General features: G+C 52.1%; 1 protein-coding gene across 7 annotated transcripts in view; it reads right to left on the bottom strand.

Moving 5' to 3' along the window:
* ANKS1A (ankyrin repeat and sterile alpha motif domain containing 1A) overlaps window positions 1-26,948 on the bottom strand; it is a 155,025-nt gene that overhangs the window by 2,532 nt on the left and 125,545 nt on the right. For 2 of the 7 annotated variants that reach the window (XM_090026110.1, XM_090026112.1), the window contains 11 exons: window positions 18,337-18,435; window positions 16,498-16,650; window positions 15,112-15,219; window positions 10,998-11,162; window positions 10,469-10,594; window positions 9,950-10,021; window positions 9,778-9,864; window positions 8,419-8,556; window positions 5,512-5,682; window positions 4,899-4,997; window positions 3-4,136 (listed from right to left, as the gene is read on the bottom strand). In XM_090026110.1, coding sequence (XP_089882236.1) covers window positions 4,017-4,136; window positions 4,899-4,997; window positions 5,512-5,682; window positions 8,419-8,556; window positions 9,778-9,864; window positions 9,950-10,021; window positions 10,469-10,594; window positions 10,998-11,162; window positions 15,112-15,219; window positions 16,498-16,650; window positions 18,337-18,435 — 1,338 coding nt within the window. In that variant the 3' untranslated portion in view covers window positions 3-4,016. Of the gene's footprint in view, window positions 1-2; window positions 4,137-4,898; window positions 4,998-5,511; window positions 5,683-8,418; window positions 8,557-9,777; window positions 9,865-9,949; window positions 10,022-10,468; window positions 10,595-10,997; window positions 11,163-15,111; window positions 15,220-16,497; window positions 16,651-18,336; window positions 18,436-26,948 lie in introns of those variants that run through there. The other 5 variants (XM_090026111.1, XR_016438972.1, XM_090026114.1 and 2 more) reach the window with 5 other exon arrangements.

The raw sequence follows: 26,948 nt of genomic DNA, 5'->3' as shown, positions 1-26,948 counted from the left end.
AAAAAAAAAAAAAAAAAAAAAAAAGTGAGAAAACCCAGCCAGCCAAGCTTCCTCACCTGGCATAAATTACTGTGTCTAAAATATGGTTACCATTCTTTGCTGCACACCCAGAACTGAAGTAATTTAAGTACCGTTAGAGACGCATCCTGGCCCCATTGCTAAGACTTCATCTACTCACCGCAGGAGAGGACAGTACCATGTGGATTCTCTTAGTAAATAAGGATTTGCTCCCCCCATCCCTCCCATCCAAAATAACTGCAATATGCTACATGTGACTTATAAACTTGATTCGCTTCATATCATGGCATGTAAAAAGGAACAGTGGTTAAAAAAAAAAAAAAAGTTGGTCTCAAACTAGAAAACATGGCATCACTCCCTTGACATCAGCAATCTCCTGTGCCAGAAATGTGGAGCTGCTTTTGTTAGCTGGTCACTTGGGATCCCTTCCCCCACCCTCTCAGCTTTGCAAGCCCTTACTGAGCAGCCAGGCTATATTCAGAGGCAGACACCAGTGCCAGGTGGAGATCTTCTTCACGTCGGCGTGCCACTGCTTCTTAGGTCTCTGCCCAGTTACTACATTTCCATGGTAGAACACAGCTGCCTGTGGATCAGCTTTGCAGAGGCAAGCAGAATGGGGGACAACATTAACAGAAAGCAAAAAAAAAAAAAAATGGAAATACGTTACTTATGAGTCATGTAAAAACCACTGCCAAAGGGGATGTCTGAGCCGGAGACAGGCAGTAACAGGGGCACAAACTTGGGGGCATTAGACACAGCAAAGCTCTGGCTCAGACGGAGCTGCTTTGATGCTGCCTGGCTTTCGATGTTCATCATTAAAAGGCACATGCGCTACTGGCCCAATTCCCAGAGATGCCAAGGACCCTGCCATTCCCAGCTGAAAACAGCGGGAGTTACAGGGATGCAGCCTCTGAAGAATCAGGCCTATATGTGGGCAGTTGTAACTAATGGTAAACTCACAGAAGTAGGAGCTATCCTACCAAACATATCCTCAGTTCAACTTCTCTTTTGAGCTGTATGAAGAAAGATTTCAGAGCGCTGCTCACGGCCAGGAAAGATTCCAGGCCAGGATACCAAACTCAAACGCTATCTACTGCAGTAGCCCTTAAAATACTGCAGTATTGTACAGCAAAACAAAAGCTTCTAGTAATGGCAGCGAATGTTTTGGGCAATCCGCACATCATCGCTAGGGCAAGAAATCTTTCGTCTCTGTACACGAAACCTCTTTGAACAGAGCCAGTGGTGCGTGACACATTAAATCTATGTGTAAGACAGTTAGTTTCCCTTTTTTTGTGTGTGTGCTTTAATAACTATCCTCCTCCTATCCCCCTTACTTGGATACAAACTAGCCAGGCCCTTATTTCTGAACCCTCAGTAGTTTGTCGCGCAAAGCGCTGTCATGCGACGGCCCTAGAGATGGGGAAGCTAGGTACTTTCCTGAGAAAGAGCCGGCAAAAGATTGAGAAACATCAGATTCCAATGTAGATCTAGGGGTGGGAGCGGTGAAGACAGACCGATGCAAAAATGCAGAAGCCATCCCACACTCTGCACTGGACTATGCTCAACTGTGTCTGAGGTCCAACCTCCTGAAGGGTTAGTTGCTGCCAAGAGGACACTCCAGAAAAGACTTGGTACCCAGGTTAACCAGCTCTAAATAACCAATTTGCATCAGTAAATGGCACTTGCTTAGGAAAAATTTGGGATAAGTTTCAACAGGCAGTTTGGAAACGCTGGGAGTTACTTGGGAGAGAAATCTGGAGAAGACGACGAGGGACAGAGTGGAAGTTTAAGATACTCAGGACAGTGTCCCCAGCTTCTTATACAGCCATCTTCCCAGTACCTCCCAACTGTCCCCTGCCAGCTCCCCCAGGGCTGGGCCTCCTACAGCAGATTCGGCAAACAGTGCAAAATACATGGAAATCTGTATGCTTGTAACTAGCCCAAGATCACAGCACCGTGATCACCACCCACTCTGAGATGGTGCCCTAATTCCACCGACCCACCTATTCAGCTGCTGCCCTGTGAAGGGGACAAGCTGTTTATAGGCTCTGCCTAAAGCAAGCTGGTCAGGAGCCAAGATCCATCTTCCCCACGCTTCTACCCTTTGTGTCAGGTACTTTGCGTGTCAGGAGAGTGAACTTGAGCGTACTGGGTTCCTGCCACTACTTGGAAGTCACAGTGTCTTACACAAAAGGATCTCAAATTGCTCTGCAATGGATTAAGCCTCACATCACCCCTGTGAGGTAGGTACGATCCCCATCTTTTTTTAAATGGGGAAACTGAGGTAAAGAGAAGTTAAGTGACCTGGTCACACAGCAAGGCAGTGGCAGAACCAGGAATAGAACAACTCCCAGACCTGCGCGATCACTGGACCATGCTTCCTCCTCAGTTTCATCTTTTCGGGGAGCCTTATTGTGTGGGCGAAACATGAAATCAGAGCTGGCATTAGGCGAGGAACTCACAGAGGCACCTCTGAACAGTGTTCATATTGCCATGTTTTCTTGCTAGCAAGCTGCTCCAAACAGCTCTGTGGTTCACCAAGCCTTTCCTCCTCTGTCCAGTGCAGCAAATGCCCTGTGTCATTTCAGGTGCAAAGGGCTGAGAGTCCCACTCAGGAACTATAGGCAGCCACTGCAGAGTCAGAAAGGACACTGACTGGGGAAGAAAGCGCACGCACACACACGCACGCACGGAGACAGAGGGAAAAGAAAAGGGAAAGATGCCGGATCCTGTCTCTACCTAGGATGCCCATCTATCTCAAGCCACCCCAAGCGGGGCCCTGATGCCCAGGGGCAAGGAGGTGGAATTTCCCTAGCCCTCATCGCACAACATGTAATAGACTGAAAGCAGCCTTGTGATTGGCAGAACTTGCTGGGATCACATTTGCCCCTTGGGCAGGAAGAAAGCTAAAAATGCGGGGAACCTGCTGAGCACAGCAAAGCTCCTGGCCCCTCAGCCTGTTTTGGTCAAACAACATCCTTTAAACCCTCCTCCCAACTCCAGAAATACCCCTTTCCCAGTACAGGATTCATGACATGAGCTTTAAAAAAAATAAGCTCAACCCATTTACAGTTGGAAAAGCAAGAACTAAGCCAGTAGCTCACAGCAATTTGGTCAGCGCAAACATAAGGGCCCTGGGGCCCATCCTACATGAGGATGAAATACAGGTAGCTCTAGTGTGGTGGGTGGCCAAAAAGCCCCTGCCGGGGGCTTCCTTTCTGTACCAACCCCAATTTCCAATATGGGTCAAAGGACATAGTGGGGGCAGCCCCAAAACCCAGACCCACTCTCCCATCAACCTGCACAGGCAGGTTTAACATGAGGCTTCAGGCTGGGGGCAGGGTGAAAGAAGAAAGGGAGGGAGAGAGAGAGATTGTGTGTAGGATCCATGCGAGGAAATCTAGCGAGTGTTATTTGCACAGGATCACAGTGGTTAGTGTCCATTCAGATGGCAGGTAAAAAAGAGGGGAGACAGTTTGTTGAAACAGTACGCAGCCGTGGCTCAGTCTGGAAGTAGAGAATCTAGAGCGAGCGCGTGCGTGCACCTCGAAGACAGAGCTCTGAACAGTCCCAGCATAAGAACGGTACGTATAAAAAGCCTGGGGAGTGTCACGTTGCCCCAGAGATTCACAGTGCCAGAGCGAGGGGGAGGATGGGAAACGGCAGGCAGCTTCCTGGATCCACATCTCAGACTCCTGCCGCCTGCAACCCTCTGCAACTCCCACCTCACAGGGATCTAAACATGGCACTCTCTCAGCGTGTGTTACCCTTGTTTCCGAGTAAGGAGAATTCACAGTGTTCAGGAGTGATCAGGTACAAAAGCCGTTTAGTCTACAGTATCCTAGTGCTGCTGCTGCTGCCTCTGATGGAGTAGTGCCTAGAGGTGGGACTCAGTGCCAGCAGCTGGAGGGAGGGAGTTTAGAACAGCAGACAGATCAGATTGCAAAGGCACGGTTAGACTAGGTGGACACAGGGTTGTGTGCGCATGTGTGTGTGATTTAGAAGATAGTGGTCTCATACTTAGTGCTGAGGGTCCTCTTGGATTCCTGTTTGGGGTCCACAACCCAGGAAACACTGGCATGAGACTGGGAGTCTTGATCCACTTCAGATGGCTCCAGCTGGAAAACATTGGGGGCGAGGGGGAGAGAGAGGTGGTTAGAATCTGCTCATGTGAAGAGGCCAGGGTTGAGACAGAAAGCACTTGGCAGTGATGGGAAGGGAGACCTCAAAGCTATCTGCAGCAGGGCCATACTAAGCAGCATGTGCGTTGGCGGGGGGAGCAGCTGTCATGGGGCAAGAGCCCCAGTTGGATTCAGCCAAGATTTCTGCCTACACATCAAGGAAATGTTTGAAACTGGCCACGAGTACTGATCCTGGGCTCAGACCTCTCTCTGTGGCATCTATATCCACGTTCTGGACCGGGGCAGCTTGCCTAATCTCACAGATAAACAGCAGCATCAGTGCTACCCTGAAGATCCTCCAGCTCTTTGCAAAAGACAACTATCTGACCTACCTTCCTGGACAAACAGCTCTCCCCTACCCTGGCCCTCCTGACCTTGACCTAAAAGGCTCTGACGCTGGCAGGATCAGAAGCAACACATTGTGTGCTGGCGGGGTGCAAAGGGAAGCGACAGCTCTTGGCACCGGTGAAGATGAACATGACATCGCAGCTTGTTCTTGGGGGTCCTCTGTCCCCATATGAGAGGGATGGCAGTGCAGGCAAGGAGGGAGCACACACAGCAGCAGAGCAAAAGACGGGACTGAAGCAGAGGGGAGGGACAGCAGGAAAGAGGCTTTCAAGCAGAGCTGAGCTGCCTGCCTGAAGCTACGGAAGCCCAGGTTTGTTCATAACGAAACAAGACAGCAAGAAGGGTAAAGACCTTAGCTCCTTGACTAACAGACTGCAGCGGCAGATAGGAGGGACGGTGCGTAGTACAGGTGTGACAGTAACAACAGCGACTATCGGGAGGGAGCGTCACCTGGGCAGTGGGAGCAAGCACAACACAGAGACAAAAGGAGACATTAAAGGCAAGCAACAACCGCACACAATACCGGGCTTTTAGCACGGTCCGGCCCAGCTGCATCTTCTGCTGAAGGTTACAAGTTCTGGGCCAGTCCTATCCTCAGCTCCGTCTGGGTTTTGGACACGGAAGTTGTGCTGGAACCCAGGGGCCCGGTACGCGTCCGATTCCCCTTCTCTGCACTCCTACAGCTGCCCTCAGTTCTAGTCACGAGCTGTTCCACCCGAAGGCACTCTAGGAACCGCGAGGAGGCAGCAGCTGGGGAGCCTCTATCAGCACTGTGCACAACTGGACAATCATGGAGCTGCTGCCAACTGGCTCCTTGTCTATACTAGGGCCCCCTCCACCTCAGGGACGTCTCCACGGACAGTACCGGGGAAGGGGAGGGCATTACCCCCACTGCCTGAGCTGGCACCATGCAAAATGCAATTCAGAGGCTCTGACTTGGGCCCCGTGGCCCCGGCATACGTACTGCGGATTTCCTCATGCCGACGCGAGGCTTAGGCACCGGTTTGGAAGATTTCGTTTCGATCGCTTCTCCTGCTGAAGCACCCAGAGGTTTCGCTTTTTGGGCTTGCAGGGCCAGCTGATATGCGACTTCAAAGGCCTGCCCCAGCGTCAGGATGATTTCGTACGTCAGGTTCTTTGGAAAGACCACACAGAGCAGAGTGATTTCACTCCCTCCCCAAGGGAAGCTGGACAAATTCAGGCACTTGTGGCAATTGGAAAACTTCCCTTGGTGACTGGGCTCCTAGGCAGGGCCCAAGGACAGCTCCATCCCTAGAAGTTCAGCAGCCAGAGCTGCCCTTGGACTTCACTAGTGGACTCCTGCATCTTTGGCAGCAGCTCTTTGCCAACAGCCCTGTGGCTGCCAGGTATGTTTCCAAGCCTTGTGTTATCTGTTGCAGCAGCTGGGCAGCACCAAGGGGCTGCAGAGCTGGCAATGAACAAGCTGACTGTAGGGCAGTCCCCAAGACCATGACTGGACACAGTCTTGAAGGAAAGAGAAGTCAGTAGCTATTGAGTGTAGGAGTGAGGGACAGCCTCTGAATCAGAACTTCCTAGCTCTCACGGGTTGGAGGCTGCAAGTGAGAGGGGAAGAGAGGGAAAAACCCTCGTCATACCCAGCTCACTCTCCCTTTCAGCATCCACTCTCTGCCGCTGTGTGACACGGGAGACTGGGCAAGGTGGACCTACGGTCTGACCCAATAAATGGCAGGTCTTGCACATTTTTATCATAGAATCATAAAGCGGCTGGGCTGGAAGGGACCTCCAGAGATCATCTAGTCAAAGCCTCTGCCCCAAGGCAGGATCATCCCTATCCAAGCCATCATATACAAATCCGTAATCTAACCTCTTTGCAAAACTACTGCCAGCCCTGACGCAGCTCAAGACATCATACTCAAACCTGCCACAGGTAAAGTAGGGGAACCACAGCAGCCAACATCTTGCTTTGTTAATATATGCTCAAAGGATTCCAGGCAGAGGCCATACCCCCTGCTACAGAGGAGGAGAAAATCCCCCACGGTCCGTGCCAATCTGACCGTGACTGTCTCTTCTGTATTTCAGTTTATCAATATTCCTATTCAAGGCAAAACACGCTCAGGCAGCTCGCACAGCCCGGCGACCTCCACAGCAGATAGGCTATGCTTCTGCATGCTCTGCCCTGCTCCATGCCTTACAAGGCTGGTAAATCAGCCTGTTGCACTGCATGCAATTAAGACCATCCAGGGCTTCTGCTCACAGCCCATTCCTTGGGGGGCAGAAGTCCCTGCTCTACAGACCTCAGTAACAACAGCCAGACCCACAACCTCCTAGCTGACAGAGCCAGACGGGGAAAGGATTCCCGACTGGGGACTCTGAAGGGGCCTATACCGGAGCAGTCACGGGCACAGCAGCACTGGACGAAATGTGCGTTGTTTTATGATTTGCAGCTACAGCCAGGCAATAAAACAATGAAATTACAGACTTAATGAGCCTGAAAGGCGCCAAGGTTACTCCAAATTAAAAACAACCCACAAATGACTTCCGATTAGGCAGAACAAATACGGGCTCTCAAACAGACATTCCTCAGTTATTGGCCTGGGGAGATGCTCAGGCCGGAGTCTAAGCAAAGGGTCTGTTTGCTGCACACACACACTAACGCCATCTACAAACCAGCCCACTGGTAACTAATCAGCACTGCTCACGCTCCGTCTGGGTGAGCCAGGGGGGTTTCCAATGTTACGGGACACAGCACCATAATATGCAGACAGCCAGAGACAGCTAATGGGAAAGTAACAGCCTTTTGCTAGTGTCCGTCTGCCCGTGTGCTCCCCACTCTGCAAACACCTACTAATGGAGTGTCACCACAGGATATGAAGGAACCGCATGTGCTGGGCAAGCTGAATTAGCTGTCTGGGACTGGCAGGAGGCCGAGGGAAAGAGCACACAAAGCCACTGTCAGTCTCCACGGCAGCCAAATCAAGGCCTGTGATGAAACAAGTTGGCTGGGCCAGTGAAAGGCAGACACACCTGGGTCTGTCAACAGGCTTTAGGCCACTATGACTTTCCCAGTGAGGTGACCAATTATTCTACTGATGTAGCTGCAGGAGGACGACCTGCCGTGCAGCTGCGGATGCAGGACACTCGCAGCGCTCAAGTGCCTGTTTTAGTGCTCTAGAAAGCGAGGGGACAAACGCATCGAGCTGAAGTGCTACAACCCAGCCTGAGCCAGGACAGAAACAGCCCTGGATGTAGCAGGAACAACTGCCAGGTGCTTCATGCCACACTTGTGCCGTCCAGCCATCCCAATGGCCTGAAGGGGATTTTGGAACAGTGGTCAAAAAGGTGCTTACACTGGACAGTCCTATCCATGCGAGAAGGGGAACTGCCAGGGCATGGTACTTTCCTACTGGTATAACTGCATCCCCCACAACTGCAGTGCAATACCTCTACCAGCAGAACCAAGTAGCACCATTCGCATGCACAGACAAGGCCGAGGAAGTCAAAGAAACCCTTGGAGGAAGCAATCCTATCCCTGCCTTAGAGAAAGAATGGCAGGAGCCAACAGGCTTTCCCCCTCTTGTTGGCGAGTCTTAGGTGCACACAGACCACGTGACAAGTGCTGGCGGGGCCAACTCAGTGCCCTGAGCATACTTGGATCCGGCCTTCCTGGATTCATAAATGCCCGTGCTGTAGCATCCGTTCAGCCCTCCCTCTGCACAAACGGGACTGGCCCACGCTAGGGCCCGCTGCCACGTCTTGAGAAATCTGCCCCGTGCAGTAAGCTGCCAAGTGCTCTCTCCTCAAGACCCACTTTGCAGCACTGCCATCCACAGATGGCACACAGCTTGCTGGGGTGCAAGGCGTTTCACACACATACAGACATGCTACTCACCACATCCACAGTGCTGAAGACATGGCAGTAGTGGTGGCTGGTCTGCAGGTCCTTGGTGATGTAGGCGAATGTACAGAGGTCCTCGGGGTCCTGGGCAGCACAGGAGATGTTCCGGATTTCGTGCTCAGCAATAACGTTCTGCCAAAGTTAAAACACAAGCAACCAGCTGGGCAGGTGCTTTGGGCAGCTGGATAGTCCCGCGTAGCATGTCTCTTAGGGGGACAACAGCCACGGTTACCAAACTTGGAAAAGCATCCACCAGCTCAGGACAGGGCTGCGACAAGGAGCCGAGATCCCTGTGACAAGGAGCCGAAAAGGCACTAGATCCCTAGTGTCCCTCTAAGCCATCTTGGAGGATGTGGGAATGTTACTTCACTTCCCTCTGTTCTAGTGGAAATAAGCCAGACAGAACAGCTCATGCTTCCCGTCTCAGCACAGCCACATCACCTGGGGACATTTTTAAACGAACTCAGGCTTTCACCGTGTGTTAATCTTCTGGTGAGGCTGAAGACAATTGACAAACAGCCACCTCGTGTGCATGTTGTAGGCAAAGGACAAGCAGACAGAAGGGAGATGCCCACAGGACGGGAGCTCCTAGCTCCCCGAGTCCTCATTCCATCTAAAAGGATTCACAGGAAAGAATCCAAGATGGTCTCGTCCATGGAGGAGTGCCTCACACCAAGCCCTGATAGGCACAGGACAGGAGGATGTGACATTTCAATGTCTGCATCCTAGAAACCAGTGCTAAGCCCCACACGGTGTCTGAGGACCCACAGCTCAGCGTGAAGAACCAGTAGTTTCACCTCAAGCAGCTGCAGAGTTGGTCACCAGGGAGCACAACATCCGCTGCTGTTGCTGTGCTTTGGCGCGCCTCACATCAGCTTGTTACCGAACAAGGCATAAGCACTGTCAAAACGGCCCCTGTGACCAGGTGGGGGTTACCCACCGGGAAATCAAGGCAGAGACTAATAGATAGGTCAAATGGCAGAGCGTGCCAGGGAGGCAGAAGGAGCAGAGTTCAGTCCGACTCCAACCCCGACTCAGGTCACCAGGTAACAGAGCCACAGCCAAAAAACACCGCCTTGGAGCAGGTGGCACAGCTGGGTTCTAGTTCCTTCCTGGCTAGCAACAAAGTTCCCACACTTGGGGCAGCTCCTGATGCAAGATGCTCCCTCTCTCATAGCTAGGTAGCGCCACGGGGCTAGATAGGGAGGGCCCACATTTGTGTCTACCTCATTGGCACACGGGGCTGCGAGCCACAGTGGCAGGCGAGTGAGAAGGGACCCTGCTATAACCAGCTGCCCTAAGCAAGCGGCACACACAATCCCTCTCAACACAAAGATCAGGCCGTCCTCTTACCTTGTTAGAAGCATCAATGAACTTCACCCCTTTGTAAGTGATGGATAATATGATGGTTGGGATCTTCTTCATGTGCTCCGTCGATTTCTTTAGGAACAAGAACGCACTGGTTAAGGGGCACAACGTAGCCACCTCCCACTTTCCTGCCAGTCCTGCTCCCTCATACACCTACCCTCATCTTGGCACAGGCATCCTGTGTAGACTCTGTCCCACGAAGGTCTTTGATCAACATGGAGCCCAAATACTGTTTGAAATGGGGAGAAGGCATGGCACCATTTCTATTTTGAAGGCCTTGGCCCCATCGACAGCCTCCCCTGCCCTGGTACAACATACAGACCACAACCATGACCAGTGGGAGGCAGACAATCCAGGGTGCTGCCTTCACATTCCCCAGCAAAGATCTGGCTGTAGTCACCTGCTCTTAGTTCGGGTAACTCATCCAGACTGTTTCTAGAGCCCACTGCTCCTACAGGCACTGGCTGCCACCAAGGCCTCCAAGAGGCCAGATACGGACTTGGCCCCAGCACATCTGGCCCCAGGATGGAAACCAGCAACTGATTCAGACTCTTCCTGGTCAGTAGTGAAGGGTGAGGGTGCCCAGGTGTGCAGGACTGCAGATGGGGCAAGCTCACCCACGCGCTTCAGAGCAACTCCCTCCCACGTGCCCCTTGAGCGACAGGAACCCACTTACATTGGCCTCGTACCCGCAGGATTCGAAGATGAGCTTCTCGGGCTGGTGCTGCCAATTCTGGACGGGAGCATAGGGTGCTGCTAGGCTGGGGGGGCGAAGAGTCAGCTTTGGCTCACGACGCTCCTCCTGAGGATGGCAAGGGCACATGTGAAAGCCATGCCGCGCATCTCACTCGCTCATGAGGCAAAACCGAGATCCCTGGGGTAGCGTCTGGCCTCAGAGCAGTTCATTTTACCAAGCACCAGGTCCAGACTCCTCAATGCAGGGGCTGAGGAGGGAGGAAGGGGCCCTGCCCCCCTCGGCCTGACTCTCAGTGCCAGCCACTGGGCAGGAGCCTGAATCAGCTGTGCTAAGGGAGAAGGCTGCTGGGTTCACTGCTTCCAGCCAGGGCAGGAATAGCACCCAACTGACCTGCCCTACCCTAGGAAACAGAATGGAAGGGCCTGCTGGAGCGTAGCCAGGCTATGCTGCTGCCTCCTTGCACACTGAAGACCCTTCAGCTGTGACAGCAAGGGCTACCCGCTCTAACCTGTGCTTTGTATCTGTCAGCTCTGGGATAAGAGGTGACTTCATGGCCACTGTCATGTCGCCTCTTCCCAGGGTCTCCAGAAGGCAGCAAGAGATCTGCCGACCTGCCCGTGCACGAGTCGTTCTGGCTCAGGGGCGACGACGTCTGGGACATCAGATCCTGGCACTGGAAACAGAGGCAGAGACACAGACCTAAACACAACTGGCCATGGCAGCCAGGCTTCACAGTCCTTGCCCGCAGGCTATTAGAGCCACTGCACTCCCTCCCCCACCTTCTCATGGACCTGTGTCTTCACAGGGACCTAGCCCACGAGTTGCAGCTGGGAGCACTGTCAGTGTGACTTAGTCCCCTTGTGAGGCCACCTGTGCTGCAGGAGAGGGAAAGCAACATAAACAGAGTCACAGCCAGGTCTTGCCTGCAGAAGCCGCTATTGTGATGTGCAGACTGTGCCCCAAAGGCCATAGAAATCCTGTAGACCAGATTCACGCCACCTCCCAGGTACTCCAAGGGCGTATTGTGGGAACAGGGAGTTCACTGATGTCAATGACCAAATTGCTGGAGAGGTCCTTAACTCAGCTCTTAATCCAGGGCACTTCCTCAGCTGCCACTACGTAGGAGCTAAGACGGCGCCTGTCTGAAGGGGAGCCGGCTCCTGGCAGCTGTCCAGGGCGCTGTGCAGAGCCCCAGCTGCGGTGGGCTGGGCAGGGGGAAAGGGGCAGAGAAGCTTCCGCAATTCAGGGAGGCAGAGCTCGAGATTCAGCTGGGATAGGGCAGTTCTCTCTTAGGGAGACACTGAAGGCCAAGAGCTGCACCACTCACATGAAGGGACTCTAATAGGGCCAGCGACGGCACCCAGGATGTCTGGCCTGGTCTGCTCATCCCTAAGGAACCAAGTCACACTGCAGTCCTCCTCCCCCAGCCCATGACTCCAGGATTCCTCGGCACCCGCCCAGGGTCATTCCTGCGCAAGCAGCCACCTTTAATCTGCTGATGCACGCTAGAGGGCACAAAGACCCAAGCTTCCGGCCAGGAGGGTTGAACAGGATTCAACGGCAAGCCAAGTCCTCTTGACACAGCTCTAACAGCATCACTCATCTCCCAGTGCGATCAGAGCCTTACAAAGGCTGGTTGTACTGGGAGGGGAAAGAGTCCCTCCCTGGGACGTGCAGATCCGGGCCCAGGGAACCCAAGCTGGTACATTTGGGAGCTCGCAGCTGTGATACGCATTAACTCTATTCAAGGCACTCGCTTAATTTCCCATTGACATCCTTCCGCTCCATCATGCCAGAGTCTGGCACACGACAGCTGTAGCATCAGGAAATGCTGCAAATGGCCTATTCTCTTTCCCTGCCTCCCTACCCAGCATTTCAATCAGTTGATCCCGAGCCAAAGAGCTTTTTCTGTTCATTCAGTCCCATCAGTCTCAAGAAGATGTTTTAGAAATTCCTGGATCCGCAGCTGGTTGCCTCCCAGCTGGGCATCTGCTCTTTACCAGGTCAGTGATTCCCCAGTAGGGAGAGGGTGGGATATGCAGACAGGGGACCTCAAGCCACTGGGCATCCACAGAGCGAGCACAGGTTGGACTGGCAGCGCAGGGCGCTCACATCCATTCCCAGCCACTGCGGCACCAGGGGGAGGTGGGGAAAACCAATGGGGGGCAGTGAGGGAAGATCAGTCTCATGTTTGGTTCTTGGCCTTCAAGCACTGATGGAAGAGCTCATCAGGGCTGACGCCGACCACAGATTTTGCGCAATGGATACTGCCCACTCGGAGCTGAGCGGAGCATACAGATGACCATAACACCTGCATCAACATCAGATACCAATACAAGCTGTCTGTCGCATCCCCGTACTCCTGATGCAATACAAGCACAGCAAAACCACTGCAGATGACACGGGGTGGCTCTGGGCCTAGGAATTCCAGCCCCTTTGTGAATTCATTTATTAAGGACATCAGCCTCACAAGTGCATCTCAGGCCTCTCCTGCAGCTCCTGAGAGGCAAGAGAGGGGCCGAGTTTGCTTCTCAAACAGGCACATCAGTTTTAGAGCTGGACACCCTCATGCCTTTACGGGCCCCTTGAGTCAGTGAGATGGCCATGTTCAAACAGACCAGAGAAACTAATTGTCTTCTCTTGCAGGGGACCAGGGACCCAGTGACAACCCAGGGGGCTGTCCCCCATTTACCAGGGACTAACCTAACACGGGTATTTGTGATGCTGCCTGTCATAACTAGAGCTCCTGGCTAAACTCCACTGACTTATTCCCCATGCTTGTATGTCTCCACCCCTTAAAAAGCAGCCAGGTTCAAAGCCATAACCTTGCTGAACACCTGTGTCTGGTTTGGGACTTGCATCTGAGCACAACATGCATTCCAGGTACTACTTGGAGTCAACAGCGACACACACGTCTCTGAGGTCCCCAGCTAATCAAGACTGATTGGGTCAGCCACCTGGCAGAGGCCCTGAATCTCATTAAAAAGGTGCCTTTTTTTTTTTTTTTTTCTTTAAGCTCTTGGCATTCAGGGCCAAGAAAAGGGATCTGCAGCTGAAGCAAGGAGCAGAACAATGGCTGAGACACTGACCCCAGGCTTCAAGGGAAGCTTGCAAGATAGCAGCTGGCAACGGGCTTGCTTTTACAGGAGGGCAGCGCTTCCACCCGCTCCTTATATATGCTACAGGAATTCTGCTTTGCAGCACCGAAGATGCAGCAACGCAGCACGCCAGGGCAACATCCCTCCTGCCTCCAGCGCTCTGCTTAAACCCGATGGGCCTCACTCCATCCTGAACAGATCTCAAAAAGGGCCAAGGAGACACGCGGCCCCGACCCCATGTTGTTGAACACACACTAACTGGGCATCAGTGCTTTGTGCAGTGGAGAGCAGGGGGATGTGACATGGTGAGCTTCCCCGTCAGCTCCTCACCCACACATAGGAAAACTAAAAGGATCAACTTGAAAGCCCTGATGTCATCACCCAGTCACTTGTTTCTTTAGATGAGCATGTCCCATCTGAACAATGGCCATCTGTGGGGCCTACTCGGAGAACAGGACAAGCATCTATTGGAACCCGCAGCAGACCACACACCTCCTGGGCTGGATTCCCTTCCAGTGCTCTGGTTGGGGCCAAGGCTGGTGCCAGAAAGCCAATTTTTCTCCGCGCTGGGCTATTCTGATACAGGCCAGGAGGATAGAACAGGGGGCTGGGGCCCATCACTGTGACCAGCACCTCTTACAGCAGCTCAGATCCAGGTCTCCTAAGTTTCAGCAAGTTCCAAGGGGGAATACTTGGTCCCTGGCCCTCTCTAGGAACACCCAAAGGCATCTGTTGAGGATAATGGGGCTTGCCCCAAATATGCCCTCACCCTCATGCAACACCACATGGTGCTGTTTTACAGTCCACCTGCAAGGGCCAAACTTGGCCCCAAAGCAACTGACAAACACATCCAGGACGGACAAGTGAAGGAACATCTGAGAGCCAAAACTAAGTTGGAGCCCTTGCCCAAGTGTCTCCTGCTGGTCAGAGCTCATGGCAAGGAGCTTAGCTTTTTATTCTGAAACAAAGTAGTTGAGTTTTAAGCCCTAATGAATTAAAAAAAAACAACCCCAAATGGATGCCTTCCTTAGAAACTGCCCTGGGCATTCAAAACCTACCATACAGACTTAAAGAGTGAACTCATAAAATACTGACCAAGGAAGGCTCCTTTAACAGCCACTTTTTGTTGATGAGGCTGGGCAAAACGCTAGTACTTGAGAGAAGAGGGGAGAGCGCACGTGTGCAACTAAGTCTTTGAGGGAAGCATGGCAAGTGTCCTCACACTCCCACCTCTGCTTGGCAGCCCACCTGGAGATGTTCTGAAGTACCCGAGCTCAGCAAATGCGTTTCAGGGGTTCCAAAATCCCCAGAAGGGTTTTGTTGCTCATCAAAAGGGGAAAGCTCATTTCTGACACACATTTGTGTTCACTACCTTGAAACAAGGGGGGAGGGAGGGGCGGGAGGGAGAGAGAGAAAGAAGTGAAAAGGAAGGGGAGAAGAAGAAAGTATCTTGGCAGCTGCTGATAGTGCTCAGGGCAGATGTATCAGTCAGGCAGTAGCCGGCAAATACAAACAGCGACTCACTCTCAGCTGCGAGAAGCGTGGTGGTTTCTGTGGCGGCTCCTCATAAGGCCTATCCGCCAGAGAGGCGATGATCCTTTTCCGATGGCCAAGGAGATTTACTTTCAGCACCTGCAGAGAGAGGGGGAGGTGAGCTCAGCTCAAGGAGGGCGGGAAGGATTTCTAACTGCCCTCCCCAGATGCATCGCACAAGTCTGCACCTTCTATGTTGAGGTTTCACAGCCTCCACTTCAGGCTAAAGCAGGAACTGCCTCACCGGCAGGGGTCTCCTAGACACCTTGTCTGCCGACACCCTGCAGCACCACAGCTGGGCAGGTCAGCAGCGTGCCAGCTTCACAGCAGAACGTGGGCATCGGGTGCAGTGGGAAATAACCCCATGCTCTTAGTGCTAACTCAGTGCGCAGACAGAACAGCTCTGCCTTTGTACGCTGCCGTCTTCATACGCTCTCAACAACCAAGCCCTGAAACGTCTTCGGGGGTGGGCTGGCACAAGCTCAGCTGAGGACTCCACAGAGCAGAGAGGTTAAGTGGTGGTGTCACAGCCAGCACGAGCCCATGGGAGAACTGCTGGTGCCCAGCCCCAAGTTGAAGCTGCTAGACTGTGCTGCTTGGTATCCCACATGCAAGCATGTGTCCTGCCTGACACACTCGATGTGTCCTTCCGCGTGGTGGAAGCCTTAAACATATTTGCAGGGGCTTGCTTGCATTTTAGTTAGATGAACACAAAGGTTCTTACTTAAACAAAGGATTCTGCACAGACTGACGGAGCACGGAAAGAAGCTGCTTGGTACATTATGACTGATGCCCCTCAGTCACAATGAACCGTGAATCTCTAACAACATGTGCTCCTTCCTGCAGAAGGGGCCAAGTAGTGCTCCAAGCATCAGCCTAGTACACGCAGAAGGACAGGTAACACCACATTATCCCTGAACCCCTCCTGCCAGCTTTGAAAAGCAGCCTCTGCCACTGGTCTGCCACTACTGCTCATCTCCCAGCCCTCCAGCCATACTGGAGCTACAGGATCTGGGCTCTTCCCAGTCTCACTAGTTGGCACAGATGACTAGGAAACAGTGGCACAATGCACAAAAGCCTTATGTGCTGGCAATAGAACTGCCCCTGCCATTTCATCACACATTCTACTAGTCTGTGATGGCAAACTGCTCAAGTATGGGGCGGGAGGGGGGGCAGCCTTCATCAAGCTCTGTAGGGGTGACCCGTCTGATCCCTTATCAGACCCATGGCTCTTGCTCTTCTGGGAAAGCAAAGCACGTGACTTGGTATCAGAACAGGACTGGTGCACTGGAGCTTCCGCCCTCGTGGGAGAGACGCCTGCCTGAAGGGAACCCGGAAGAGGTTTAACAGCACACACAAGGGAAAAGTGAGACTCACATTCACCAACTCCAGCTCCCAGAGGTTTTTCACAGTGTCAATAGAGCTGTAGCCACTTGACAGGAAGGACTGGATGTAGTCCTGAAGCCCCAAAGAGTCAAGCCAGGCAGGAACTGACGGCTGGCTGTTCCCATCACAACCCAGAGGTTTCACCTGTAAAATGCACGCATGAAGAAGGGGTTAAAAGCCTTGGGGAATCCCAAACAGCTTGGAGGCTAAATCTGAGTGGCTGCAATTAAAACCCAATATAATTACAGAAAGATTGGTATTTAATAGCAACCTTGCATGGTAAGTACCTAGCTCTCAGGCAGCTGTGTAGGGCTGTGGGCACACTTCTGTGACTGCAGTTTGTGCAGAAATACTGGCTAGCTCTACATGAGGCAACTCAGGCACTACTAGCAATGCAGCTGAGGTCACACAAGACTTCTCGTCTGGGCTGCAAAATCCACCTGCGCGGTGGAATAAAGACACTAAGCAATAGCCCTCATGTGCTCTGTGCTGTCATGACCAGATGGCAGCAAGTACTGGTGGCAGCCAGCTCTGAGTGAGCTCAGACACATCCACGCAATCCTCTGGCCCAGCAGCAACTGCAGTGGAGATGTACCCCGCATCCACCCTCAAGCGATCACAGCCTGAAAAGCTACTCCCATGAGGAATGGCCAGAGCCTCATTCTCCAGCAGATCATCTCTGACAAACGAAGCTAAGAGTTGCTCTATTTAACACACAATTACGTTGTGCGCGTGTGGGTGGGAAGCACCCTGCAGACCACAGCCTTGCCGAAGCTCTGTTCCAACCACCTTAAACAGCCTCAGTTGCACACTACCAACACAGATAATGACGGTGACCAGGTCAACACAGAGGCTCATGGAAGAGGCCTGAGAAGTCAAATGCAGGGGATGACTGCCTTCCTTCAGCACTTGAGTTAGACTGGTTCATCAGTGACCCTGCTCAAATGAGCAGAGGACCTCTGGCTGAAGCTGGGAATGCCAACGTGCAGTTACACTGGGTGCTTGCTGAGTGCAAGAAAGTGGGGGGAGGCAGGCTGAAGACAGGGTTTCCTCCCTCGGTTCCACTCACCATCACAGCACCAGAGCACTAAGCCTTCGCTCTGCACTTGTGGCTCAGCGTTCACCTGCCCTACCTGTACCGAGGGTCTCTGGGCTCCCATCCACTGTTTGGGCCTTTATGCTGCAACTGCCAGCACTTTGCAGATAAGGTGCCCAGATAGCCATTGCTGAACACCAACAGCCATGCCAGTGCTTCTGGAGGAGGACTGCAAGGAGAGACCCCTTGTGCATCCCCAGCAGTAGGGGCCCTGAATTTTTATGGCCAGCTCACAATGCAGGGGCACGTTTTGCTCGTTTTACACGATACGGAGACACAGAGCAACATCTCTGGCTACTAGAGAGGGCTGGAGGGAGGTGGAATCCCCCTGGTGAACGGGCAGCTCCTTCCCACCCCTGCGCAGCCCCTTCAGAAACCCCCATGGAAGCTGGGTGGTGGTCCCGAGGAGCGGAGGTGTTCCATTAGCCAGCTCCTGACAGTACCTTAGGTAGTCACCAGTCACCCGAGTAGAGAGAGCTGACACCTATACCTAAAATGCACACGCTGCTCCTAAAGCAGCCCTCCCTTATCCTTGGTGTAGGATGCTCTACTGATCTGGTCCCAAGTCCTTTTCTGAGCACCATCCTTCCCAACAGCCCCGGCCAGAACCTGCTCCAGATGGCTGGAATGGTTTGCTTTGCTTCCTGCACTGCCGTCTTCCTCACACAAGCCACGCTGTGAGAAAGAGGAAGCACCCTACCTCCGCTCGCAGCAACTGGTAGGAAGATATTAACCTTGGGAAGGGAACGCGCTGCTTGGAGAAGTTTCCTGCGGTGCTGCGGGTCACTGATGCCGATCTCCCGGAGGTCCTGATCCTCCATGACGTTACAGCCCTGCAGGAACAGAAAGCGAGAGAAGACATGGGGGAAGCGCACGACATCCGCAAGACCTGTCGCTAGAGAAGGAACCAGGTGCATCAGAGCAGCCTTCCCCTGAGCTACACCCATCCCCAAACACCCCCAGGGGAGAAAGAAGGGAGGCTGCTTGCAATGTGTTGTGTGGAAACCCTCTGCCACTCACCAGGAGCCACAGCACAGGAGAAGATAAGTGGAGCTTTATAAGAACAATCCCTTCTTTAAGGGGCACGGCAATAAAAAGCGCAGTGGAGCAGTGAATTTCTCTCACCCAGCAGAGCCACTGGAAAAATTATGCCTGCAGTTCTCGGTCTCATTTCCAAGAGGAATCTCTTCAGGGCGGGCCCATCTCATACCAGCTTGGGCTGGACACAAAGCAGCTCACAAGCCAACCTTAAAGGCCCTGCCCTCCCAGGTTGGCCCAGGGTACATCCCACCATGAGCTTTCCCCACCAGCAGGGCTCTTGGGGCCTGCTACCAGCCGGGAGTCTGAATGAGCAGACACAAAGCAGGTCACCTGAAGGGTTCATTCTGGTGCATGCAGTACACTGCTGAGCCCTTTCATTCAGGCAGAATGAACACAGCCACAGCTCTCTCCTCCTGTACACGCAGACGCACACTCTGCTCCATGACATCTTTCCAGCTGACAGATTTCAGGCCGCTAATTTCAGCAGCCTTCTTATTTTATAAACAGATGCTTTAATCACCCATTCCTTTGAGCCAGGCTTAACAATTCAGCGCAGCCACTGCTTAACCAGCCAGCCCTCTATACATGAGCGCATGGCGCAAACGGGCAGGGGAAGTTTGGCTCTGCTCAGCCTCCCTGGAGGGAGGGAGAGAAAATTGAATTTATTTGAGTGGGAGCAGGAGATTTGGGGAAGGTCAGTCTCGCTGTGATCTAATACCTGTCTCCATGGGGACGGAAGCAGCCCACCTCTCTCCGGTGACTAGACTCCTTGTTACACGCTACTTCGCAAAACTCATTAGCTCAGTACAGGAGCTAACCATGCAGAGTGATTGCTTGCTCCCTTAGAAGCTTTGATTGCAAGCTCCTTGTTTGTCTCCATCCGGCTTATATCTGGAGAGCGCTCAGCTCTAGGGCCACGCGTGTCTGCCGTCACTGAATAGCCAGGACTGATGGAGCCAGTTACTGCCACTTATCCATATTGCTGAAGCATCCTCAAACCACAATCGGGATCAGACTCACCGTGAGCCGGGTGCCGTACAGACATCTAACGAGAACTTACGTTCAAGCCCAGACGTCCTGTGCTCTTGAGGCAGCCAAACTGTACAAGCTAAACTGGGAGTTCCTCGTTACTTCATGTTTTGTTTTAATAAAGATCTACTTAGAGGGTGGATGCGAGGGGCGTGCGCACCGGGGCACTTGTACCCTTCTTTGATTTCTGCTCCATCCAAAGTTTAAAACCAACTGCCTGGCAGTAGCAGTAGCATTTCTAGGCAGACAGCGCGGAGGGAGTCGCTTAACTTCACGGCTCATTATATCATCTACTTGATCCCTTCATTCCAGAGGTGTTAATGACCCTCTCCTTTTTAACAGCCTTGATGTTCCACCAATCAAGCTATTCTGTTCTGCAATTCTGCTGTCTGTTTGCTACTCCTGGGAACGAAGCTCCTACTTCACAGCCCTACAGACTGTTTTTAATTCATTCCAATTAAGCTGTTCTTGTTTCTGTTTCAATCTTAAACTGAACACAATAGCCCCGGGCCCCCGGTGTATTCGTCAAACTTCTAGTTTATTTTTAGTTGGAAAAAATATGCGTCGATTCACCTCACCATCTGCAACCCCCACCTTTTCAAAGTCCGGATCCACCCATGTCTAGTTACAAATGGGGCAAAAAGCCACTGAAAGGACAACGAATGTATTGGAATCCAAGCTGAAATAGCCCAGCCCAGCCCAACTCAGCCTCAGAAACCCAAGCTCAGAGAATCGCATCCTACACAGCAGAATGGAGATATTTTAAAACTTCCTCTCCCAGCCTTTCTGCCGTCGAGACCCTTCAGGGAGTTCCATGGCACAAGCTCAATTTTTAAACTGAACGTCAATTTTGTGAGCTGCTCTACCGCCCACCCCTGCCCAGTACGAAGTTGCAGGAACACTCCAATATTAGAAGGACCTCAGCTCATTCATATTCAAAAGGAGCCAATCTCTCATGAGCATGCAGCCCAGAGCAGGGTCCTGCTCCCATCAAACAGCTCTCCTCCCCTTCCTGGTTAGTCCCAGGCATACACATGCATATCAAGGGTGCAGAGCTCCACAGCTGGGGTGACCAGATGGGAACACTGATCTTCCTTCACTGGGCTCGCTGCCCAGCTCAGCTCCCCAGGGCCATGGGAGCTGAGCGACTGTCTGCCGGCTCTCATGGCAATGCCAGAGTCCGCATTCCCCACATATGACATGGCAGCAGTAACCGGTACCACGTGACTAAAGGCTACCAGTTGTCATTGCCAACTCTGCATGCAGCATGGAGCTGAGACAGCTGTGGGGGTTTCTTCACCATCCTCAGCCACTTGCTTTGTCCACTGTAGTAATTCCCGGCCATGGCAGGGCACAGCCCCTCTGTAACAAGAGGATTTATTCTCACTCGCCGGGCTACATCGGTGCATAGAGGAAAACAGAGATAAAGCTGTAGACAAGGGGTGAATGGTGCAAAGTGTTCAGCTGTGCTGCACTCTCAGGTTGGGCTACAGAGAAGCATTCACTTACTAGCAAGCTACAGCAGCAAGCTAATAATCGCCAAAGGCACGTCCACATGTTCATTAGTGCGCTTTAGATAACGCGCATTAAATCTAGTACCTCCATTAGGAGGTACTAGAAAAATGCACATTAGCCTATTTTAATGAGCATTAACTAAACAGCACACTTTTTTGTGACGCTTTAATGTGCATTAAAATAGGCTAATGCATATTAAAGCACATGTGTAAGACATGCCCCCAGTGTGAGATAAACAGGCCCTGGGTCACTACTGCCGGGGTCAAAGAACAGCAGTGCAACCCCCTGCCGAACCCCTCTCAGTCCTATAATCAAGAGGAAGTTTACAAGCTTAAGGTCTTGAACTCCCATCAGGCCTCGGGGGATGAGATGAGATGGCTCCAGCCCTTAGCAGCAGAACACTTGAATTTGGCACCCGCACGACTAGTTGCCTTTGTGAGCGGAAAGTGCTGGCTCCAAGGAGCCTGCAGTTTACGACGGACACATACAAAGCACTTGTCAGGTTAGTCTGCAAAGGCATTCTGGAACGTGAATCCGTAGCACTGCCCAGTGTGTCTCAGGTCTGCCTTTGTGAGGTTTTGCCTCGGGGGGGGGGGGGGGGGGAATAAAAAATAGACACCAATAGGACTGCAGACACACAAAAACACAGCAAACAGCACGCTGCAAAGTCCTTGCTTACAAACAGCTGGTTACCCTTCAGAAGCCAGAGACAGGAACCAGGAGATAGCGCCCTAGGTCAGCAGCAAAAGCTGGAGAGATCATCTGGATTTGGTCGTTTAGCAAAAGAAACTACAACAGGCACCTTCTACAGGGGACCGGTGCCAGGCTGCAATCATCTGCTGGCTTTAGCGTAGCCAATAACAGCCGTCTTGTAAAGGCAGTCTTGTCAAGTGCAAACAACGGCCGGGGTCCTGGAACATATGAGCACAAGGACAATAAAGCCTCCACGCAACTTGCAGGCTGAGCCATAAAGCTGACTGACGGAGAACAAAACAAGCCTAAATATGAGCACGGCTACAGGCTGTGCTCTTACGAGCAGCAGATCCCAGCCTACAAGCAGAGATGCTCATCTCTTTGGCCGCTTGCAAATGCTGAGCTAAGGGGTCAAGTAACAGCACATTTATAGCTCTTTATAAAAACGGTGTGCAAGTTGTACACCCCTCCAAGAGGGAAGAGGCAGAGTTACAGTGCCATGTCTGCACTTCCTCATTTCTTTTTAGAGGCCTAAAGAAAATCGCTCAATTAACTCTTAGCTCCTTAGCTCCATTGTAAGGATGGGAAAAACCGGCAGAGGAGGGGAGCTGACTTGCCTGAGTTGGCTTATGGGCTCCGCGTTGACTCTTGTGATATTCAGAGTTCCTGGCTCCAGGCCCCGCGCTCAGTCCTTCCTAGCCCTCGTAGTTCCTTCTGTTCAGTCACCAAGAACTCAGCCTTACCTCCGCGCCTGCCCTGCGAACCATGTAAACCGGATCCCCCCCCCCCCCCCCCCCCCCCCCAAGTGACAGCAACAAAAGCAGCAGGAAGAGAGATCTGGATCTGAATGACCGAAGTGGGAACAAAGGCTGCATTTGTTTGTGGGCATGCAGATCTGATTTCCGTTTAATCACACTAATTTCTAAAGGCTAAGCCCATTTGCAGACTCTAATCCACTTTACCACAGCAATGCTCATCTCCCACGCGCCACTGTACCAGAAGGGCTAATCCACCAGGCTGTTAGGCACAGGGGTGGCAGTCGGGTGTGTGGCCATGCCTGCCACGTGAGGCCCAGGACAGAGAGTCGAGCCCCTTTCCCTCCTCCCTCCCCCTGTATCCGAGTGAAGAAATGAGGGTTTGCCAGAGAGGGAGGAACCACCACAAAACCTGATGAGGTCTCTCTGCAACCCCTCACATGTAAGATGACGATCCCTCCTTGTCAGTCGCATAGTAAAGATACTTAACAAGTACAGACAGAGCAGAACGCCTCCAAATAAATCATTATGGCCTATTGTGTCTGATCCTTCGCTTGCAACAGCATCCTGCAAATCCACCCAGATTTCAGCTCTTGTAAAAAATAAATCTGCCATCAGACGTAATTCAACACAACTAAAGAGCCTTTAATTTTTGCCGATGAAAACACATGAGCTATTTGCATTTTCTGCCTTCAAACTGCTTGTGGGTTTTGTTTTGTTTTTTTTTTAATTCCCTTTCCCCCAAACCCAGAAAGATTGCATGAAAATAGGCAGGTGATGCTTAATGCGCCTCCATGTTACTCCTCATCTAGCACATGTCTCATCATGGCCAGTACCAAAGAGCTCCCACACCCCATCCCTGAAGAACCAACACTGGTTTGGGTCAAGCCTAAGTCAGCACCTAAGGGTTGATTCTCTGCTTGGGGTTTGCACCTTTTCCTCCCCCAGACAAACAGTTCAGTCCAAGAAGGGTTGACAATGGTGGCAAAGGTCCTAAAAAATACTCCCTGGATATGAGGCAACAGCAACTGGGGTTGGGGCTGGCTGAGCAGATTGCACAGGGGACCGTGGAGCTTCACAACTCGCAGCGATGCAAGGGCACTGCAGAGGATCATTCTGACTAAGCAGCACTGTATATCAATGCCCAGAGAAAATATCAGCTTACGTTTTCATGCTCGCACGCAAACCGGATAAGTCTTGGTTTCTATATCAGCCACAACAGTTTCTACAGGCCAAATTACATCTACAAACCCCATTGTCTTCGTAGCCTCCAGCTGCCATCTCTCAATCCCCACCCCCCCAATCTCTCCTGGGCCTCTTTGTAATGAGTCCCATCTTCTGACCCATGCACACATCCATTCAGACCCCTCAGCCGCAACACCATGCCTTCCTCTGCACTGCACCGGTCCGTCTTCAAGCCCCGCTGCTGATGCATGTTGCTGCCTTCAGTGTCACCTGCTTGACGTTCCTCCTCCCCCCCAGGATCTATAGCCCATTAGTGCCCATCTCTGGAGCCACTGTGACCCACAGCCCATACCCTTTCTGAGTTGTAAAACCCTTTGCTTGACTCTTTCCACTAAAAGCTCCATCCCACCCATGTCGGCTGACTTCCCACGTATGCACCGCGACCGTGCAGAGCTCCTCCATGCCAAACTTCTGCTGCAGCTCTGCTAGCTCCTTGCCACACATCACTGCATCTGCGCTCAGACTCTGCCAAGAAAAGCCATTAATTTGCAACTTATGAGTCCCTACGAGTGCCCTCCCTGAGCAAGATTTACCCAGTGCCACAGAAAAGACAGACAAGATCTGCAGTGACACCCCTCTTACCTCTCGGTCTCTTTCCCTGGTACCTACAGCATTTCCCCCATGCTTCGGCTCCTTCATCTTCTAATCCTTCTTGTGTGAGCTCATTTGCACCCGTTGTCTCTGCTCCCCCGACCCAGTAGAGCAAAGCTCAGGTCAGCTGAAAACCTTGAACTGATCGAATCCAATAAATCGCACCACTAAACCAAAGAGAGGTTTTACTTTGTGGCTGGGGAAGAGCTGCATGGAAGCAAGTCTGCACCCTGGGGTTCACAAGACCATGAGTGACTGTCACTGTAAGATGACTGACGTGGTTTCTCTACTGGGGACATTTTGAGGCTTAACACTGAGGACAGCCATTTGAGCAAAGAGAGATGCCTTTTTTTTTTTTTAAACTTTACATAAGCACCGCAGAAGCCTTAATAGCAAACGTACAAGTTGGCTGGAAGCCGCTTTGAAAGACGTGCTGCTTGCTATGGCTGTTAAGCCATGCTCTCCACTTGCAAATGTTTTCCATCACCAAAGTACCTCCCAAACAATACTCACATCACGCTTCAACAGAGGAGGAGCAGTAGCTCTGGCCCAGTTCTCTTGAACTGAAACCATGAATCAATGGCACGCTATGAGAAGCCTCTCAACTGACTCAAAGACAGAGCTGCATACCAGTGTCAGAGCCGGATTGGGAGCACCTCAGTCCCAGCTCTGCAGACAGGCTAGTGACTGGGAGAATTGGCTGAAACTGTAGTTGGAGGAAAATGGAAACAGTTGCTTATGAAGGGCTCTTGCATTGCTGCTATTGTCACCTTCTTCCAACAAATGAGTTGCGTCTGGCAGCGGGCCCAGATGCCAATTAAAATGAGAAAATTTTTTTTTCCAAGAAAACACTTTACTCATTGTGACAAGTGCTTCTTACCTCGTAAACTTTTCCAGACTGACGGGCTCAGTGGAGCAAGCACAGTTCAGGGTCTGTGTGGTCTCTAGTCTGGATGCTAGGGCAGGAGTGGATGCCTGTGGAGGTCACCCTTGTCCCTCACCTCACCCTGTTACTTCCCAAAGAGAATGGGAAGTGGCAGCATCCCCATTCCTTGATCAAAAATAGCTCTTGCAGTCATTTTCCACTGCAGCACAGATGGCTTGCTTAGCAGCTGTTCCTAAAACAAGCATGTTTGCATTAGCGCAGAATTTTAATACCAAGGCACCTACCTGTGCAGGTCGCCTGCTTTTGCTAGCGAATCCCTTGAAATTAATTTTTTCCCCAACCTGAACCGTAATGCGGTGGGGGGTCTGCTGCTCTGGTGCAGGGTTGCCTGGCACGGATAGGACGTACCACTTCTGTGACTGATGTAAGGGGTCTGAATCGGAGTGGACGGCGGAGAGAAAGGTGGTACTGGTAGTAACACTCAGGACCAGAAGTCAGTCACTCCCCTCAATTGTGCTTCAGTTTCCTTGCCTGCAAAATGGAGATTCCCCCTAATTCAGTGGGTTGGGGCCGCGTTTAAATTCAGCGTCTGGGCAGTACTTCATTCTCCTCCAATGGAAAGTGGCAGGAAAGTACTATGCCAGCTAATCCCCAAGCACAAACCCTTAAACACCTGAACCCTGCAGCGCCTTGTTCTCTCTCTCTCTCGCATGAAGATGACAGTGCAACACCACCAAGTCCCTTTCTTGCTCGCAGCTTCCCCACAGCAAGGGGCTATTGGCACAGACAGCTGGGCACGTCTGTTCTAGTGGTAGTCCCGCTGTGGGAATACAAGTCATTGATTAGCTCACTCCAGTTACTAAAGCTGCTGCTTAATCATCTTGACAACTGAGGTGCTGCCCCTTTTGCTTGTGCTCCCAGCCACAGATGGACCAGGCGTTAGTGTCTGGACTATGGCAGTGCTCGCAGCATGCGAGGCTGTCCCAGCAGTCTCTGGTGCAGGGGCTGCCTTCCTCTGCCCCCAAGATGTCAGCCAGCTATTCCTTAGCAATGAGAGGCTGACAAATTCCTCATCCAGACCACCTCCAACAGCCCAGGAACTGGAGGAAGTCAAGACAGCTGACTGTGGCTGACCTGTTTAAGGAAGGACCTGAATCATTCGCACTTCGCATATCACACAGGCGACCTGCAAACCTTCAGGTTTCTCATTAAAAGGAGAATACAATCAAAGGTTCGCTGTGCTCAGGCTGTCACCCCCCCTGCTGCTTTGTGACCCCAGAGATGCCCGTGTCAATGCTGATGAACCCTGCAAGCACTTCTCCTCCAACGGGGTGCTCTGCAGGCACTTAACTACCTAATTTTGAGACGCTGCTTCCTGCACATGGTCTGGCCTCATTCCATCCTTCTGCTCCTGCCAACAGGGAGCCCGAGGCAAAGAGTTTAGCGCAGGACACTGAAGCCTTGTCCAGGCAGCAGAAGAGCTTAATGCATCACGGCTGCTCAGCTAGACCAGCACCCAGGCAAGTGCTCCTTCCGTCAGCAAGCAATGCACTACCACGGCAGGCAACAAAGGGAGGACAGCCCAGGAGCA

The sequence above is a fragment of the Crocodylus siamensis genome, chromosome 13 (assembly GCF_052110815.1).
Source record: "Crocodylus siamensis isolate JL-2025a chromosome 13, ASM5211081v1, whole genome shotgun sequence".
Taxonomy (NCBI): domain Eukaryota; kingdom Metazoa; phylum Chordata; order Crocodylia; family Crocodylidae; genus Crocodylus; species Crocodylus siamensis.
Note: the sequence above shows the minus strand (reverse complement) of the source record. Positions and strands in the feature narration are given on the sequence as shown.